At 46.3% G+C, this 20,294-nt stretch overlaps 1 protein-coding gene across 1 annotated transcript; it reads right to left on the bottom strand.

Moving 5' to 3' along the window:
* Positions 1–962: 962 nt before the first annotated feature.
* On the bottom strand, positions 963–12,041 carry LOC133370934 (apolipoprotein A-IV-like). Its single transcript, XM_061597887.1, has 4 exons — positions 11,881–12,041; positions 7,542–7,604; positions 5,272–5,422; positions 963–1,714 (listed from the first exon to the last, which is right to left on the bottom strand). Exons 2-4 carry the CDS (start codon positions 7,582–7,584, stop codon positions 1,150–1,152), a joined length of 759 nt encoding a protein of 252 aa, XP_061453871.1. The 5' UTR covers positions 7,585–7,604; positions 11,881–12,041; the 3' UTR covers positions 963–1,149.
* Between the last annotated feature and the right edge of the window lie 8,253 nt (positions 12,042–20,294).

Here is a 20,294-nt window from a genome sequence, read left to right as displayed (position 1 = left end):
TGCTCCCTCTCCCTCCTGCTTCCATTTTGCTGTGGAGAGAATCCACAACTGGGCCTGCATACACACCATACATTTAAAACACATGGCTTCCCCCAAAGGATCATGGAAACTATTCTTTAGCTCTCATAGCTACAATTCCCGGCAACCTTGACAAACTACAGTTCCCAGGATTCTTTAGGGGAAGTCATGTGCTTTAAATGTTTGGAGTGTGTACACAGCCTGAGATTCCTTGAACCATTTCCATGCCGCCTAGAACAGAACACGCCCACCTCATCCACTCTACATTTCTGAAGTGTGTAGGCGTGTATGTGTGCCAATTAGGCACCAGATTAAAAGAACAGAACACGTCTTTTTCACAACAGCTTTGCAATTTGTATATACACACACACAAAAAACCCAAGGCAGATATGCAGGATGTTTATAAGCCCTCCTTAGCCATTGCCTGCACTTCTGTAATGTTACACTGCACGGCTGTGTCTTTCCAAAACAATATGTGAACTGAACACAGCCATCCTTCAACATCTGCATGACTTTGAATTTTACAGTGCAGTTCTTCAGTCAAGCAATGTGTACAAAAATAAATATACTAGATTTATAAATATAAAAATGTATAGATTAGTGAACATAAATATATATATATATGCAAATATAAAATGCATTATATTGAGGGAAACTGCTTTTAAAAAATGTATATATTAAGCAAAACTGGATACAAAAAGCCGCTGAATGTTCATGAGGACGTTTTTTTAAAAATAAATCATAAACTGATGAAGAAATGTGGAGAATTTAACTTCAAGATTGGAAAAATGGGAAATTTAAATGGATAGGTTGGCCCATCCCTAGGTATAATGTGGAGCAGAAATTCAGACATCTCCCCCTACAACCCCAGTTTAAAGTCCATATTTTTTCCTTGCCTCTCTGACCTCCCATTCCCATGAAGGTCACAAAGACAACAAGGATAATTCATGCTTAGATATTTTATTGCCTCGTGAAGGGGATGTTTACAGGCACCATGTGGTGTTAGGGAATGCGTTTCTGCAGGAGCTTCGAGCAGTGCTAGGTGCCTGCCAGAAGATTTCCAGCACAAAGACCAGCCTCCCTGCTTCCTCATCTTTCTACCTCTCACCCCTTGGTTGCTGGGCCAGATTTTCACTGGACCCGCTCCAGTAAGGAGGTCCAGATGTTGCTAAGACGACCCCGGAAGTCCTCGGCAAGAGGAACCAGCTTCTGCTGCAGGTCTTCAGCATAGGGGTGCAAGTTCTTGTGGACCTGCTGAACCCCCTCACTGAGGCTACCCTGGAGTTGCTGGGCTAAGGGCTCTACACCTTGGCGGAAATCCTGGATATGCTGTTGGATTTTGGCCTTCAGGTCCTCCGCAAGAGGCCCCAGCTGGGTTCGAAGTTCCTCCACATTCTGGTGCAGTTTCTGCGTCAGGTCCTCTGTGCCAGAGGCCAGAGTCTGGCGCAGGGTCACTGTGTGTTGTTCTGCCTGCTCCAGCAGCTCCTCGGCGTAAGGGGCCAAATGCTTGTGTATCTTAGTGACGCTGCCCTGCACCTTCTGATTCAGGTTGTCTGTGAAAGGTTGCACTGTCTGATCCAGCTCCTGCAGCTGCTCAATCAACTTCTGCACCGCATCTTGGGCCGCTAGTGGGAGATGCTTCTGCAGTTCAGCCTGGTAGCTTTTGGCACTGTCAATGCTCTCGGTGATACGGGTACTGCAAGGAAGAAGAAGCAGATCAGCGTGGGAGGAAGCAACACTTGAGTGGTCCTTGAACTTGGCACTGAGACCAGCTATCCCAGCTGGCTTCTCTTTTTGTTCCTTGTATCAGAGCTTGGAAAAGTTACTTTTTTGAACTACAACTCCCATCAGCCCCAGCCAGCATGGCCCCTGGATTGGGCTAATGGGAGTTGTAGTTCAAGTAAGTAACTTTTCCAAGCTCTGCTTCCTAGAATAACTCAGGAGTGACTCAGGAGGAGCAGGCAAAAGGAAGTACTGCTTCACACAGCGCATAGTTAGTCTATGGAATTCACTGCCAAAAGATGCTGTGATGGCCACCAACACAGTTGGCTTTACAGGGGATTAGAAAAATTCATGGAAGATAAGGCTACCAATGGCTTCTAGTCATGATGGTTATAACAGAGCTTGGAAAAGTTACTTTTTTGAACTACAACTCCCATCAGCCCAATCCAGTGGCCATGCTGGCTGGGGCTGATGGGAGTTGTAGTTCAAAAAAGTAACTTTTCCAAGGTCTGGTAGATTACCCCCTAGATGAGAAGTAGTATGCTCTTCAATACCAGTCACTGGGGAACAACATCAATACTTACATCAGGCAGGTGCTTTCTGTACTCTTTTTGGCACCTCCTTAAAATATTTTTGTTTAGGCAAGCCTATCCAGACACTCAGAGGTTGACGTATTTTAATCTATTCTTCTTCTTGTTGTTGCTAATTAAATTTATATCCCACCCTTCCTCCCAGAAGGAGCTTAGAGCAGCAAACAGGCGACAAAACGCGAAAAAATCTCCAAAACATCTTAAAAAGAAAACATCTTAAAAGACTTCAAAACATCTTTACAAACAAAACGTCTTAAAAACATCTTAAAAACAATTCCAACACAGACACAGATTGGGATAGCATCTCTACTTAAAAGCTATTTTGAAAAAGGAAAGTTTTCCATAGGTGCTGAAAAGACAACAGAGATGGCTATTAAAGGGGATTGTATTCCAAGGGTAGGTGCCACTACACGAAAGGTCCGCTTCCTATGTTTTGTGGAACGGATGAGATGGTATCTTCAGGCAGCCCTCACCTGCAGACAACTTCATATAGATGTTAAACAGCATGAGGGACAAGATGGTACCCTGTGGCACCCCACAGCACAACTGCCAGGGGGCCAAAAGACTATCACCCAATGCTATTCTTTGAAAACGACCCTAGAGACAGGAAGGGAACCGCTGTAAAACAGTGCCTCCAATACCCATCTCACCAAGTCAGCTCAGAAGGATACCATGGTCAATGGTATCAAAAATTGCTGAGAGAGCAGAGCTTGGAAAAGTTACTTTTTTGAACTACAACTCCCATCAGCCCCAGCCAGCATGGCCACTGGATTGGGCTGATGGGAGTTGTAGTTCAAAAAAGTAACTTATAATAGGGTCGTACTCCCCCTTTCATTCATCAGGGCAACCAAGACCGTTTCAGTCCCATAACAAGGCCTGAACCCAGATTGGAATGGGTCAAGATAATTTATTTCATCCAATAATACTTGCAATTGGTGCACCACAGTCCTCTCAATCACCTTCCCTAAATAGGGCGTATTTGCAACCGTGCAGTAGTTGTCACGAATCAATGGGTCCAGGGTGGACTTTTTCAGACATTGCACTGGACACCTTGCTGGGGACTACAGTATATGTGGATGGCACATCAAGTTTGCTACAGAGGTGAGCAACTTTATTCTCAAAGTGCCTTGCAAACAATTCACAGTGGAATTCTGAAGGATCTAAAACTCCATTTCCTGGAGAAGATGTTAACAGACCCTGGACAATACAAAAAAGCTCTGCTGGACAGCTACTTGGGGATGTGACGGAGGTCTCACCGCCACACAGTAGGTACAGTTATGTTGTTTCACTTGCGACTGGTTGTCCTTACAGCACATTTTTCACCACCTGTGCTGTAGCCATTGTCCAGCCTGTTTCATCGCCCTTAGTTCACTGGTGTACCAAGGTGCAAAACGGGCTCCACAATGCCAGAGAGGGCACTCAAGGGCAACCATGTTAAGAGAGTCTCATTATTCAACAGCGTAACAAGGGCTTCAACATGGTCACCTGCTCTAACTACTGGAGTGCCCCGCCAGGGCATACAGGAATCCAGTGGATTCCATTAGTCTCTGGGGAAGGACCGTCGTAGTCAGTCCACCATCCCTGCAGGAGAGGATCAGAGCAGTAAATCCATACTTCACTAGGAAATGGTCTGATGATGACAATAGGGTGATATCCACCCCTCACCTATCTCCAGACCATCCCTTCCTCCATCTAGAGCAAAAACCAAATTGAGGGTGTGCCTTGCCCTATGTGTCAGACTGATGACAACTTGAGACAGCCCCGTGGTTGTGATGGAGGCCATGAAGTCCTGAGCCGGAACACTAGAGGCAGCCTCAGCATTGACATTGAAATCACCCAGGACCATCGTTCTGGGCTCCTCCAACACCACAGCAGAGACATGCTCTGCCAGCTCGTTCAGAGAAGCTGCTGGGCAGCAGGGTGGATGGTACACCAGCAGCAACCTAAGTTTACTGTCTCCTTGGTCTAACACCAGGTGCAGGCCCTTACAGCCAGCTCCAAGACAGAGTGCTTTCCTGGTGACAGAGATGGAAGTTCTGTGGACCACAGCAACTCCCCCCCCCCGTCCTTGCTGATGTTGCCCTGAGTATCCAAGTGGGCAAAGCTGGATCAGATCAACTCCTCCCAGCTCACCCACCCAGGTCTCAATAATATACACCAGATTGGCACCCTCATCCACGATCAAATAATGGATCAGTGTGATTGTATTGTGTACCGATTTGGTGTTTTTAGACTACTGTCAATTTTAATTATATTTTAAATGTTTTAATCATTTGTCTTAAACTGTTTTTAATTGATAATTTTAATACTTCTTGTAAACAACTTCATTTTATTACAGTCAAGCAGTATATAAGTTCGGCAAAAGAAATAAAACAATGAGAAACAGTGGGAAGGAGCTCATCCCTCGTGACGTGCCTGTGGGCTTCCGGGTTGGCTACTGTGGGATGCTGGACTAGATGGGCTTTTGGCCTGATCCAGCAGGGCTCTCGCTCTTATGTTCTTATTGCCCACACAAGACCAAATTTCAGGTTCCAAGATGGTGTTGAACAGAGCTTTGAAAATTTACTTTTTTGAACTACAACTCCCATCAGCCCCAGCCAGCATGGCCACTGGATTGGGCTGATGGGAGTTGTAGTTCAAAAAAGTAACTTTTCCAAGCTCTAGTGTTGAAGCACCCTAAGCTTTATGATTACCTCTACAAGCAAGTCACATCCATATGTGCTTCTTTGCAACTCTAGCAGACATGTCAAAACAACTATGCTTAAGGTTGATTCTGTTATCAAAGTCAATGTGGCATTCAGGCAGGAAAGTGATGTAAGCCCTGCTCTGGGTCAGTACAACCTGTGCTTAGGAGGGTGAGGTGGCGCGAGAATGTGTGCATAAAGATCTCCTGCCATTTGGCCAGCGTTACCGGTTTTCCCAATCTGGTTTGCTCACTTACTTGATCTCCTTGCCCAGCTCTGAATTGCGGATCGAATCTATGTTCTCTGTAGTTGTCTTGGAAATCTTGGCAAGGTAGTCCCGGATGGTGTCGTGGATCTGCTCCAGACGTGGCCTGGCAGGTTCATCACTCAAAAAAGAGGCTTGGGAGCCTGCAGGAAGGAAAGAAGTCACAGAAAAGACAATCTTCCTGCGGAGTTGGCCTTGAGGCTCGTCAGCCTACCTGCCTTGGCACAAGCGGGCATCATTTTACCTCAGAACTTTAAATTTGAGGGGTACACACTGTGTGGGCATCTTCATGGTGGTGTTTTGATTTGAGCAGGTCTCAAATATGAAGTCTCATAAGGACCACCAACTCCCACAAAGACTTTCCCATTGTCAAGATCATCTCCAGGGTCTGTCTTTGGGGGTCCTGCCTTCTGAGGCAAGGAGGGTGAACGACCATGAAAAGGGCATTTAAAGTGGGGGTACCTGCCTGTGGAACTCCACGTGTCTCCCCAACTCCTGGTTTGCCTGATGCTGAGTCTTTTATTCTTTCAGTGCCAGGCAAGGGGCCTTTTTATTTGTCCACAAATTTACATTTTTTTTCTCTTTTAAAACTTCTCTTAGATGTCTTAACGTTGCTGATTCCTCCCCATCCCTTGTTAGCAGGTTTGCTGTTTTTAGTTATCATATTGTAATTTGCTGCATTTTATTATTTCACAGTATTAAGCTGCCCTGGGCATTTTATTTAAATGGAAGTGTTGGATGCTACATTTCATAAAGGAAAAAAAAAAGAATAAGCTGTCATCTATCGGAGGCAGTCCAATTCTAAACAACATTGCAGGTCAAATATCTTATAGTGAAAGTCATTATGGGAAGTTAAATACTGATAACAATTACTCTATGAACATTTGGCCAGTATGAGGTGGATAGTCACCTCAAGAGTCACAGCAGACAATGTTGAGGAAAACTTTTTCAGGTGACTTGTTTCTAATAGCTGAGAAGTGGAGGAGATTTAGATATACCCAGTAGTGGTGGGCAAATTTAGAAGTGCAGGGTCCCTTCATGAAAGTCACAACCAAGCATCCATTTTTTGCTGCTGGGTTGAGAACAAGATCCTTGTTAATGCCTTCTCTCACAACAAAAGATGTCACTAGAAGCCAATCAGCATGAAAGGAGAGAGTGTTAGTTACTGAACAAAGTCTTCTCAGAAGCATGTTAGAAGACTCTTCTCAGTGGCTAACATGCTCCTCTTTCATGCTGATTGGTTCATAGGATGCTGGAGACACAGAGACCCTGCTAGGACCCTACTACCAAAAAAGTAATGGGTCTAAGACCCCTCTGAGCCTCCAGACCACTACACCCTTGGATATACCTTTGTTACAGGCGGATGGTATTCACTCATGGCCTCTCTCTCCTGCCTACAGAATTGCCCAGACCGAGTATATGGGCAGTATAAGCATCAGAGATGCTTACAAATAAGGTGATCATCATAATCTTAATTCTCCTCCTGACATTATTAATGCTAATCATTAATATGACTTCATTGATCATAATCAATCATTTCATTAATTCACCTCCTTACATCAGCTCTGCTCCTTTGATTACCACATGGCAGGCCAAAGTACAACAGGCACAGCTTTCCCACTCTCCTACTCTCTGTGCCAGGAAGCTCTGCACCTGTTGAATTTCTGCCTGTCAGGCATCTTTTTACGAGGGCAGATCCTGTGGGGGAGGGCGGGAGATCAAGATGTTTGATCAATGGGAGCTCTATAGGGAAGGATAGGGTGGGTTTTTGTTCTAACTTATTCCATTTAAAAGTCTGGCACCTTCACTGTTCAGTTTTCTGTGAATGCTGAAGACAAACCTCCTTGCCTTTGACACCTGAGATGTGTTTTTTCAGAACCCAACCTATTCCTAAGACTGTAATTTGTTTTAACTGTTTTTAATACTGAATTTTAAACTGTTGCAATCTGATCTGGGACTTGTTGGGGCAGGATGGATAATACATTTTATTTTATTTATTAATTATTTGATTTATATCCCGCCCTTCCTCCCAGCAGGAGCCCAGGGCGGCAAATAAAAGCACTTTAAAACATCATAAAAACAGACTTTAAAATACGTTAAAACAAAACATCTTTAAAAACATTTTTTAAAAAGCTTTCAATAACTTAACAGCAACAGCAGCAACATCCGTACAGGCCTTGCCACAACTGTGCAATGAGGGAGGGTGAGCGTGGGGGAGGGAGGGGGACAAAGATGAGGAACTGACTTGAGGTACCCACTTACCTGTGACGATGGCCAAGCTGAGGAACACAACAAGAAGCTTCATGGTGGAATCGACCCAAGCCACTGAAACGGCAGAAGAATTGGGAATGTCAGAAAGAGAGTAAGGAGACCAATTTATGGGGTGACCGCTCTGCCCTTGTCACTCATTAACTCTGGCTCCGAAGCTGTTTCCTTGCCCTCTCTCCCTTGCTACTTATCGCGCTGCCAAAGCTGATGTAAAAAAGATTTGACTTCAGAACCAAATGGTCAAGAGGGGGAATACTAGTGGTACCCTCCAGGGGTGCAGGCCTTAAGTTTAGGATAAAGGGTGCCCGTCTGTGGCATGCTCTCCCCATCAAGATCCACCTGGTGCCTTCGTTGACATTTTTTCAATGAAGATTTGTCCTTTTCCCCAGACTGAGATGTTATTAGTGTGTGGCCCAAGCTTCCTGTTGTTGCTATGGGGTTTGTTTGTTCTGTTTTTATGGTGTTACGTGTTTATATTTATGTTTTTAATATATCATAAGTTACTTGGAGACCTTTGGGTTACAAATATCATCATCATCATCATAGATTGTATTGTAAAAAAGTAAAGGTCATCAAGTTTCTACAGGGTTGCAAACGTTTTTACCAGCTTTTGCTCCTGTGCCATTAATAGCAACTTGAACTGCAGACATTACCATACAATAATGATGCTTATCTCTTCCTACATTTTTTAAAAAGCTGATTTCTGCAGATAAAGTGCTGCTAAAGGCACAGAATAGGCTTCCCCAACCTGGTGCCCTCCAGATGTTGGACTCCAACTCCCATCAGCCCCAGCCAACATGGCCAATGGTCAAGAATGATGGGAGTTGGTGTCCAGCAAGATTTTGAGGGTCTCAGGTTCCCCATCCCACCTTAGCTACACCAGTGCAAGGTCACTCCAGACTCCTCTGCCCAGCACTTTGGACAGCTTCTTGAAAGCTCAAACTAAAACCCAAAGCAGATTCCTTGCCTCACTGACATCGGAGCGCCTAGTCTCCACCGGGTGTACAAATCTCTCACCACTTCGTTGCCATTCTAATTGTTAGGACATCCAGATGGTTAACAAGAAGTGGCTGAGGGGAAAGCAAAATATCAGGTGGTGCACCTTGGCCAGACAGCTCCCCGAGGCCCTTCTTGGCATTAATGCCCTGGCACCTGCCCCTCACTTTGCTGATCTCCATTGTGCTGGAATTCTATTTTTTTTAAAAAAGTAGGCCCTTCCTCAAAGAAACTGAAGTCAGCACTGCATGCCTCTTTCCCTCCCCTCCATTTTATCTTCACAGCAACCCTGTGAAGTTTGTTAGGATAAGTGACAGAGTGACAGTCTCAAGGCCATCCAATGAGCTTCTCATGGCTGAATGGGGATCTGAATACCCGTCTTCCTTGTTTAACATTCTCATCTCCTTATCTTCACAACAACCCTGTGAGGTAGAGCCCCATCCATACTTGCGTCACTACAAAACACACTGGCCTTTTGTAAAAATCAAGGGGGCAGCAGGAAACAGGTTGTTATTGTCAGATTAGTTTTTCAAGGTTCTGTAGCGAAGCCATTTCCCAGGGAGAGAAAGAAGCAAACAATTACAGAGAATCAGGTTTGGGTCCAGGAAGCAATTAAAATGTGGTTGAAAGAGTGGTGAAATGGCAGGCTTCAGGGTTCTCTTTTAGTCCCTGAAGTGTTGTTTAGGCAACGGAAGATTTGTACACATCACCAACAACACTGGCCTTGTATCTGGTCCAGAAGCTGCAACTAGTGTAGAAAACAGCGGCCAGACCGCTTACAGGCACAGATTACTGGCAACATGTTACCCCGCTGCTGAAAACGTTGCACAGGTTGCCAATTTGCTACTGGGCCAGGTTCAAAGTACTTGTGTTAATTCACAAAGCCCTATAAACTTGGGCTCAAAGTATCTTAAGGACCCCCTGACTCCCTGTCTTCCATCTTGATCACTGAGCTCTTCTGATGGGGCACTTTTGGTGGTTCCCCACGCCCCTGAAGTTTGGTTATTCTCCACCAGGAACCCAGTCTTTAGTGGGGCAGGCCCTGGCCTGAGTAACCATCCCGATCAATAGAGGTTCAGCAGGAACCATCCCACATTTTCTTCAGGCACCTATTGAAAACTGTTTAGACAGGACCTTTGTAACATGAACTTCTCTCTAAGCAATGCAGTATTTATTGATCACTTTTATTGTTGTTTTTAATAATGGTTTTATTGGTTTTAGATTTTATTGTGTTTTGTATGTTGTTAAGCCGCCTTGATGTCCTTCTATGAAAAGTGCGGCTTATAAATATATAAATAAATAAACAAACGCCAGCAACAAAAAAAGTTATTTGGCTTTTCAGCAGCAAACTAAAGGAAAAGCAAACCGGCAGCTTAATTATCTTAAAATTAAAGGGGATAAAATCTATTTAGTTTGAGGGGGGGAAAACCCTTTGGGATCCCTTGCAAATATTTTTCCTGCTCGCTGTTTCTTGTCCTTCTGCTTGAAAGTTTGTTTACAGCCTCTGTGTATGTTTACTCAGTAAATCCCAGTGAGGGCAATGGGGCTGACTCCCAGGTCAGTGCGCACAGGACTTGCAGCCTTCTCTCAACACCTAAACTGCTTTGTTTTCAAATCAGTTTTGATCAGAGTAGGAATAGGCAAAGTTCTGAGGTACATGGACCTTTTATTCAGGCAGCTACTACTTGCTTACAGGACGAGCAATGTTTATTGCACATAGGGTTGCCAGGTTCAGGGCCTGAGGCCGATCCTGTATTTTTAGGAGAAGAGAAAGTCAGCCAAGTGCAGGTGTTCTTGCAACTCTGTAATGGGAAAAACCACAAGATGGAATTCTCCCTTCCCCCTGCACAACTTTTAAAGATACAGACGACCTCTTGGTTGCCAGGCCCAGCTGATTGCTAACCACTATTCTGATAAAATCAAAGGGGAGGGTCATTCCACACACGCAAACCTTTTATACCCCTTCAGATAAGGAATGATGTGATTCACAAAGCTTTTATTGCGCAGTGACTTTAATCCAACTTTAATCTGCCCTCCGCCAGCCTCCACGTGCCTGCCTTCTTATTTACATCCAGTCCAGAGGATGGCAGCACAGGCTGTTGGCGTCCTCCACCTCCACTCAGGGTTGCCTTTGCAGAACTCAACAGAGGAGGCTGGGGGCAAAAGTAGTTGGCTCTGGGTTTCATTGGCTGGCTTTGCCTGTCATTGACCTACCGTTGGTCTCTCTGCCTTCTGCCCTACCAGTTCCAAAGTGGGCACTGGCACTAACTTTGGCACCGATTCCTTTTGGGGAGGCAGCGTAGCCAGCTGAGTCTCGAGCAAATGAGGGAGTCCCAGAGAGGAGGCAACTCTCTGTGTTGCCCTCACAGAATTGGGCACAGAGGAAGAAGGGGAACAAGGCTAGAATGAATTGGCTCCGCCTGCTCTTGGCCTCTCTGCCATCTGCCCCCCCCCAGTCCCAATGGGCATCAGCCACCACTGATTTACAGCCTGCTATAATTTCTCCCACGTGGACCTGAATGTGCCTGGGCACTACCTTCATGAGTCTTTAGGACTCCACTGTGTTCTTTGCCTGTGCAGCATTAAGCTGAGAACAGGCTACCTCTCTCATTTGCTTTGTGAAGACTGCTGGGTAATTGCAAAGTCTACACATTTTTAAAACCTGCAGATGCCATACCAATGTTATCATCTGCCCTATTCTGCTGTATATTTTAATTTTGGATTAAAACTGTCAAAATGTTCCCAAGAGAAGTGAAATAATAACATTATCCATCTTTAGTGTGGTGAAAGAGTATGTAGGCGTTTGAGTCACACAGAAGTCTTCCTCAGACAGATAGGGAAAGTAGCAACATCTAAAACATATGATCAAAGGCTATCATTTTGCTCCTATACCATTTACTTACGTGTAAGCCCCATTTAACTCAAATAGGACTTGCTGCCTGAGTAGACATGAAAAGGATTGTAATGCATTGCATTTCCATAATTATAAGTCCTGAAAACATTTGCACTGCTGTTAAAAACATTTTTGCAAAGCTTGGTTACAAGCAACTAAAAACTTCTGAAATGGTTCCATACTGATCTGTCACATTTCTGTTTTACATTTAATGCTATAAATATGGCTGCACCCCTTTTGTTTACTACTCAGATGGCAGAGTCAGCTTCTTGCAGATTATACAACCAAAGGTTTGAACTATGCACTGTTTCCAGAAGCTTTCAAATTCGGAGCAAACTGGAATGTTTGGAGCAAAAATTTCTGCTTGTACCCAGTTGTTAACAGGTCTCAACCCTTACTTCCCCAAAAGGTCAGATTGTCACCCCAAGCAGCTGCTTTTCTTACCTAGCTCTGCAGGCCGTTGGTTCTTCTTGAGTAGCCGCCTTCTCTGCCTGCGCCTGTATTTATAGTTGGATTGGCAGGAGATAAGGCCCCAGGGATTTCCTCTTATCACAGCTGAAGGCCTGGTTGCGTGAGTGCCACCCCATCAACACCTCCCAGGGCCGGGGCACTGGCCTAGGGTTACCTTTGGGGCACTCTGTCGGACAGGTGAAGGAAATGAAGGTTTGCTGGCTTAGAACCAGGCGCTGGAGACAAAGAGCAGCACAGGGTCCAAGAGGTTCTGGATTTAGAATCCACTTGTGCCTTTTGATCCATGCCCCTTGCTGTGGTGTTGGCCCCTGACGGAGCAAGCCACAGATGCGACTGCAGTCCGGCTTTGTGGGAGGCGCCCTGCCTTCCTCACCTTAGTGGGGTTGTGTGCTGCTTTGGGGGTTCTGTGTTTTCCCAATTGTGACAATGTGGTGCAACGGAAGGAGAGGGTGTTTGGGGGAAAATGTGGGATTGCTAGTGGAGGTCCTGCCCCACCAGCCTCAGCCTGCCCTGAGCCAGACCCCACTTGCCTACCTCCTGATTTGCAAGCAGTCCAGGGAATGCCCCTGACTGTCAGCTACCTACAGTCTCAGTGTTGCCCTTGCAGGGAGGAGGGCAGGGACAAAAAAGAATTAGTTGGCTCTGCTGTCATTGGCCTCCCTGCTTCCTGCTAGTCCCAGTGGGCGCCAGCCACCATTGGGCATCACCACCACCACCCCCACATTATTGTGTCTCAATATAGCCAAGTGGATTCCAGACCAGGATTCGGGGAATTTGTGGAGTTCTTTAGGAGTTTCTCGGAGGTCCTTCTCTGGCCACAGCCACACCATATGTTTGAAGCAGAATCATACCATGTTAAACAGTCATGGTTCTACCCCACCCCACCCCAAGAATCCTGGAAACAGTAGTTTAAAGGTGCCAAGAGTTGTTAGGAGATCCCTCTTGCCCTCACAGAGCTCCAGTTTCCAGATTGGTTTAACAATCAATCCTTGGTTCTAGGGAACTCTAGGAATTTTAGTTCTGTGAGAGTGATAGGAAGGGGTCTCCTAACACCTCTCAGGACCCTTATTTATTTATTTATTTATTTATTTTTATTTTATTTTATTTTATTTATTGCACTTGTATACCGCCCCATATTCGAAGCTCTCTGGGCGGTTTACAGCAATCAAAAACATTAAAACAAATATACAATTTAAAACACATATTTAAAAAACAATTTAAAACACATTTTTAAAATTTAAAACAATTTAAAACACATGCTAAAATGGGAGAAGAGGAAAATCTTGACCTGGCGCCGAAAAGATAACAGTGTTGGCGCCAGGCGCACTTCGTCAGCACATCATTCGATAATTTGGGGGCCACCACTGAGAAGGCCATCTCCCTTGTTGCCACCCTCCAAACTTCCCTTGGAGTAGGCACCCAGAGGAGGGCCTTTGATCTTGAACGTAGTGTACGGGGGGGTTCGTATCGGGAGAGGCGTTCCATCAGGTATTGTGGTCCCAAGCCATGTAAGGCTTTATAGGTCAAAACCAGCACCTTGAATCGAGCTCGGAAACATACAGGCAGCCAATGCAAGTGGGCCAGAATCGGTTTTATATGTTTGGACTGTCTGGTCCCTGTTACCAATCTGGCTGCTGCATTTTGCACAAGCTGCAGTTTCTGAACCGTCTTCAAAGGCAGCCCCACGTAGAGTGCATTGCAGTAATCTAATTTGGAGGTTACCAGAGAATGGACAACTGAAGCCAGGTTATCTCTGTCCAGATAGGGACATAGTTGGGCCACCAACCAAAGTTGATAGAGGGCATTCTGTGCCACCGAGGCTACCTGAGCCTCAAGTGACAGAGATGGTTCTAGGAGAACCCTCAAACTACGAACCTGCTCCTTCAGAGGGAGTGCAACCCCATCCAGGACAGGTTGGACATCCACCATCTGGTCAGAAGAGCCACCCACTAGCAGCATCTCAGTCTTGTCTGGATTGAGCCTCAGTTTATTAGCCCTCATCCAGTCCATTGTCGCAGCCAGGCACCGGTTCAGCACATTGACAGCCTCACCTGAAGAAGATGAAAAGGAGAAATAGAGCTGCGTGTCATCAGCATACTGATGGCAACACACTCCAAAGCTCCGGATGACCGCACCCAACAGTTTCATGTAGATGTTCAACAGCATGGGGGACAGAGCTGACCCCTGTGGAACCCCATACTGGAGAGTCCAGGGTGCTGAGTAATGTTCCCAAAGCACCACCTTCTGGAGGTGACCTGCCAAGTAGGAGTGGAACCACCGCAATGCAGTACCTCCCACTCCCAACTCAGCTAGTCTCCCCAGAAGGATACCATGGGTGATGGTATCAAAAGCCGCTGAGAGATCAAGGAGAATCAACAGAGTCACACTCCTCATCTCTGTCCCGACAAAGGTCATCATACTGGGCGACCAAGGCTGTTTCCCTGCCAAAACCAGGCCTGAAACCCGACTGAAATGGATCCAGATAATCGGTCTTATCCAAGAGTGTCTGGAGCTGGCCTGCAACCACTCGTTCCAGGACCTTGCCCAAGAGTGGAACATTTGCTACCGGCCTATAGTTATTAAGATTTTCTGGGTCCAGGGAGGGCCTCTTCAGGAGTGGTCTCACTACTGCCTCTTTCACCCTCTCGCAGAGAGTCATTAATCACTTCCCTGGCCCAGCCGGCTGTTCCATCCCTGCTAGCTTTTATTAGCCAAGAAGGGCAAGGATCCAGCACAGAAGTGGTTGCACAAACCTGTCCAAGCACCTTGTCAACATCCTCAAGCTGCACCAACTGAAACTCATCCAAGAAATCGGGACAAGGCTGTGCTCTGGATACCTCACTTGAATCACCTGCTATAACACTGGAGTCTAAGTCCTGGCAGATGCTAAAGATTTTATCCTGGAAGTGCCTAGCAAATTCATTACAGCGTCCGTCCGCTGGTTCTACCATGTCTCTGGGGCCAGAGTGTAATAGCCCCCGGACAATTCTGAAGAGCTGCGCTGGGCGGCAGATTGATGATTTGATAGTGGCAGCAAAATACTGGTTTTTTGCTGCCCTCACTGCCCCTAAATACAGCTTACCATAGGCACTTACCAGTGTATAATTACATCCACTAGGAGTTCGCCTCCATCTGCACTCAAGACATCTCCTATATTGTTTCATCGCTCTCAGCTCTGGAGTATACCATGGAGCCGTGCGAGCTCTACTCAGGAGAGGACGCTCAGGAGCAATCATGTCAGCCGCCCGGGTCATTCCTGTATTCCACAGTTCAACCAGGGTTTTGACAGGAGCGCCAGCCCTATCAGCCGGAAAACTCCCCAGAGCCCTTTGGAAACCATCCAGATCCATTAGTCTCTGGGGGCGGACCAACTTAATAGGTCCCCCACCCTTGCAGATGGGAAAAACCGCTGTAAGTGTAAACTTCAGCAAGCAGTGATCTGTCCATGACAGAGGGACTGATGTAAGGTCCCCCACATTCAGATCACCAACTCCATGTCCAGATGCAAAAACCAAATCTAGAGTATGCCCTGCTACATGTGTTGGGCCAATGGCATATTGGGACAGTCCCATGGTTTTCATGGAGACCATGAAATCCTGAGCCGCCCCAGATAAGGTGGCCTCGGCATGGATGTTGACATCCCCCAGAACCAACAGTCTGGGGAATCTCAACAGTACACCCGAGACCACCTCCGTCAGCTCAGCTAGGGCGTCTTGACAAACTACAGTTCCCAAGATTCTTTGGGGAAGCCATGGATGTTTAAAGTGGAACAATAGTGCTTCAAATGTGCAGTGTGGATGTGGCCAAAGAGAAGGTCAGTGATGGTGAACAAGAGGTCTTCAAGACAGTGTGCCCAGCAGTACAGTGTGTCACTGCTGGGGAGTGTTCACTTTATATGGGGCAGCTATGGAGAGTCAAGCCACCTCACTATGCTGCCATGACCTGGCCTCTTCCAAAAAAGAGCTCTTCAGCCCTTTTGGAAATATATTGGGGGGGGGGTGACCACAGGCAATATTTTATCCAGTTACTTAATAATGTTAAATTTATTAGGCCTGGAAACAAAAAAATGGTCAGCATTCACAGAACCACAAAGAAAGTGTTTAATGATCTTTAAAAATTTAAGCATTTTTTGCTAGTAGAGGTCTCTGCAGAAAATTTTAACCCTCGAAGGCCAAATATATTAGAGGCTGAAACACATTGGCCTTTACCCAAGACATACATTTTCTCTCAGCATTTTGGGATTTCCCCCCCCTCTCGTTCTTTGTGAAATGTATGAGGCCACCTGCCTTAGCCATCCACCATCTTAATTTGCTCAAAGGCATCCATACATGTAAATTAGCATATGCAATTTCTTTGTCAAGTTTGTGTTGTGGGCCTGTGCCCCGCATTCAGGACCCAGCAACACCCCTGGGGTGAGGTGGGTTGTGGTGGAGACACAGAGCAATTGAAACTGGACCCAGGTCATCTACAAAGATGTTGTGTTGGTGAAAAAAACTACCAGCAACGCAGATGAACTCTGGAATGTGAAAGTGGGTGAGGAGGAGAGCCTTTTGCCTGGGTGGGAATTGGAAACATTCCTGTCAGCTCAGCATATGCAGCTGAGGCCCAGTGAACAGTCTGGGATTACTTGATAAAGCTAAGGCTGCGTGACCCTGAACTATGCTTGGAGGGGAGGCATCTGAGAAAAGCAATGGTTGGCTCTAGGAGTGGAAAACAGGAAAACAGCGAATGGAAAGCCAGGACTGGCTTGTTTTGGCCCCCTCACAATCTCATGCACATAACAGAAGATGTTGCAGTGCATTCTGGGGATTTTTTGGGTGCCCACACTCCCAATATTTACATCCTAGGTGAGCACGGATTGCTTGAAATAAGAACAAAATGGCTCCGCTGGTTCAGAATAAGGGACCAGCCAGGCCAGAATTTTTCCCATTGGCCAAGGAGCTGCCTCTGTAATTTCACAAATGGAACATGCAATCCTGTTTGTCTCCAGCACCTGCTTTTTCCAGAGGTATACTGCCCTAGCAAATGGATGTTCCATTAAGCCTTCATCGCTAATGACCATTATTGAGAGACTTCTTCTTTTGCACAGCATACTTTTAAAGCAATCAAAGCTGATGGCCATCACCCAAATGATGGTAGCGGTGGTGAATTCCAGCAGATGATTCAACCAGTAGTTGAGTCTAAGGTCAGCGGTCAACACTGCTGAGGGGACAGTGTCCTTCAGTTCATCTGCAGGCAGCAGGTTAGTTTAGGGGGCTCAGGGCACCCACAGCTCTGCCCTGCAGTACCGTGCTGTTGCTTCCCAACTCTCAGCATCTGCTGTGGGGCAGCCACCTCACTCTGCCTTATAGCATCAAGACTGCTCCTTCAGACTTCTAAAATAATGTCTCCTTTTGTAGTGCTGCTGCTGCTGTTCTCTTGCCATTTCAAGAGGAAGTAAGAATTCTAGGTCCCAGTCCAACCCCTTTCCCTTCCCTTCTGACCCCTGGAACTTCAAATGCCATCCCAGAACGGCACAAGCTAGAAGTTCTAGTCCAGTGCCACACCGCCCTATCCCTTCCCTCTTGGCTTCAGCTTTGCTCCAAGAGGCATATTGCACCAATACTTTAGGTCCAGAAGCCCTTGCTCCCCACACACACCAATGGAATAAGGATTCACTCAGTGCCCTTGTGTGGCACACAGTGGCTGCATACACACCATACATTTAAAGCACATCACTTCCCCCGAAGCATCCTGGGAGCTGTAGTTTGTTAAGGGTGCCAGGGATTGTACTTCTGTGGTGGTGATGGTGGGTACAGTTCCCAGAATTGTTTGGGGGGGAAAGCTATGTGCTTTAAATGTATGGCGTCTGTGTATGCAGCTACTCTGTCAGCATCAGCATCTGTAAAATGGGAACGACACTGAGCTACCTTGCAGGGTTGCGACAGACCAAATACAAGCTGCAATTCTACGCCTCCAAAGTGCAATTTAAATGTGTAGTAAAATGCACGGCCCGCACTCTCCTAAACCCGTTGCTTCTTGGGCTGGCGTTGCCATTATCCTTTGCCAGGAATATCATATCCCACATCCCTCCCTCCCTCCCTCCGCACTTTTGCCCTCCTGGACCTTGCCCAGAATGGGATATTCAAACTCCACGCTGGCTGGTGATGCGGCTAAAGGCCAGGGAGGGGTAAGAAGGATGGCAGGCAGTTGAGTGGAAAGCAAAGGGCATCTTGCTCCTGATAAGCATCCATGGGAAGTGATGGAAAGGGCAGAGCCCAGGCACACCTGGACAGGACCGCTGATCAAAACACTCTTGTATGTTGCGCTGGCTTTTCCTCAGGTGGGGGTGAGGAGTAGCCCTGTCCTTTTGTCCCCTGCCTTTTGCACAGAGCACGCTAGTTGCTCAGCTTTGGGGGGGGGGGAAGATGCACATGGCCTTGCAGTATGGAAAGGTGACTAGATCATCGGTTTGTTGTGCTGTCCAAGATGTTTGTAGGACAAAAAACAACTCTTAAAAGGGCTGCCATCTTTTGGTGAATCCCACGCGCAGTTAACCAGGAGAGCCAGCAAGGAGCAAACATTCTGGGACAGAGGGTGCCCGAGGGAGCCACCTCCTACACAGGCCTCACAAGTGCACGGGTTGGTCCCTGCCCCGGCGAAAATGTTGCCATTTTGAATATTAGCAGCTTGCCTTTCAAAGAGAGAAGGCAGAGACTTTCCTTTAAACCAGGGATGGGGAACCTGTGAACTTCCACTTGTTGCTGGACTATAGCTCCCATCACCCCTGACCATTGGTCCTGCTAGCTGGACTGATGGGAGCTGGGAGTCCACCAGCACCTGGAGGGCCACAGATTCCCCACCCTTGATTTAAAATATAAATAGGCACAGGCAAATAGAACTTGCCAAACTCTGAAACCAAAGCCTCTCTTGTAAAAACCTATGCCTGCCTCAATACTGATAGGTCTTGATCTTGTTTTTGCTCTGTAGCAGTTCTGGCTCCAGCATTTCCCCCCAAACAGGGACTATCTGATAATGCTAACAAAATCTGGGGAAAGGCACCAAGCGTAACTTTTCCAAGTTATTCCTTCTTGATAGCAGATGCAAACTTATGGAAGGCCAGTCAGTCTGCATGCAAAAAAGTTCAGGATATGGGGCAAGCATTTAAGAACAGGTCTTGGGGTTTTTTTTAGAAAAAATGTTATAATCCATTGATAACTTGCTTAAGGCAGCTTCCGACAAAATCAATCAATATTTCAGAAAATAGTTTTGTTCAATACTTGCTCAGCCCGTTCGCCGAGGTTTCACAATGGCACATGCTCTACCACTGAGCTTGTGTCTCTTACCCCATCAGTTAAAAAACCTGCTAATTTTTGTTTTGAGCAGCCCAGATTTACAGGCTGCATTCGCCGTACCAGACTCCTCACCTGGAGCGGCCTCTGCAATACACACACAAGGTCAGCTGTTCTGCCCACGTTTAACAGCCCGCTGTTGGCCATTTTTGACCTGACCATTCTTGCAGTGGGTGGGAAAGCCACCCTTGGAGTGCTTAGCCACTTCTGACAGACAGGTGGAAAGGTAAGTGGGCCAGAGGGCCCCCCCATCAGCCCATATTTTTAAGTGACCAGGTGAAAGGCAGAACGGCCGTTGCCAAGTTACTTTGGGCTGAGCAGATCAGTCTAGACAGACACGTGAAAAGAAGCTGTCCTGCTGCTCCCACTTCCTCTTTCAGGCCTCTCCACGGACTGCTGTTGTGCTATATCCTTTTTTCATAGGACTATTTCTCTTGTTCAAGATTCCTCCCATTTCAAACATGCAAGGATGGAAAAGTATGGTTCATTCTTGGCCTCCAGCACCTGAGTCACTTACTTGTTCCCTCAGTTACTTCGGAAAAATAGCTCACCTTTTAAAAAGCTTACCTTCCACCTAATCGCTGGGAAATGCGCTTATGTTCCACGGCAGACCAATCCAACTGTACGCAGCATGCAGAGAACTCAGCTTTCAAACAAAACCAGTTTCAAGTTACTAGTTCTAATATCTATGATGACAGTGTGTAGCCTTGACAGACTTCATACTGGAGTAAGAGTTATGGGGGACTTCCACTGGTCACTGAAAGATGCAGCACATCCTTTTGTCCCTCTCAAATTCTGCAATCTATATAAATAACAATGATCAGGCAAGTTTGTCTCTACTTGCTTGTTTTACATTTTTGCTGCTTAAGGAGAAAAAAATAAAGCCCTGCCTGATGTAAGTCACATTCAGTTCCTCCTTCTGTCCGAGATTTCACTGTGTATTACACCCATCTATCAAACCATCAGCTAGAAACTTAAATTATTTTTTAAATGGGAAATCACAAATCTTGGATTGCTGAGTTGTGCATTCTGTCATAGAATATATAGTCCTATACA

This window comes from Rhineura floridana, chromosome 15 (genome assembly GCF_030035675.1).
Source record: "Rhineura floridana isolate rRhiFlo1 chromosome 15, rRhiFlo1.hap2, whole genome shotgun sequence".
Taxonomy (NCBI): Eukaryota; Metazoa; Chordata; class Lepidosauria; order Squamata; family Rhineuridae; genus Rhineura; species Rhineura floridana.
The sequence above is the reverse complement of the archived record's forward strand: the minus strand, read 5'-3'. Positions and strand labels throughout refer to the sequence as shown.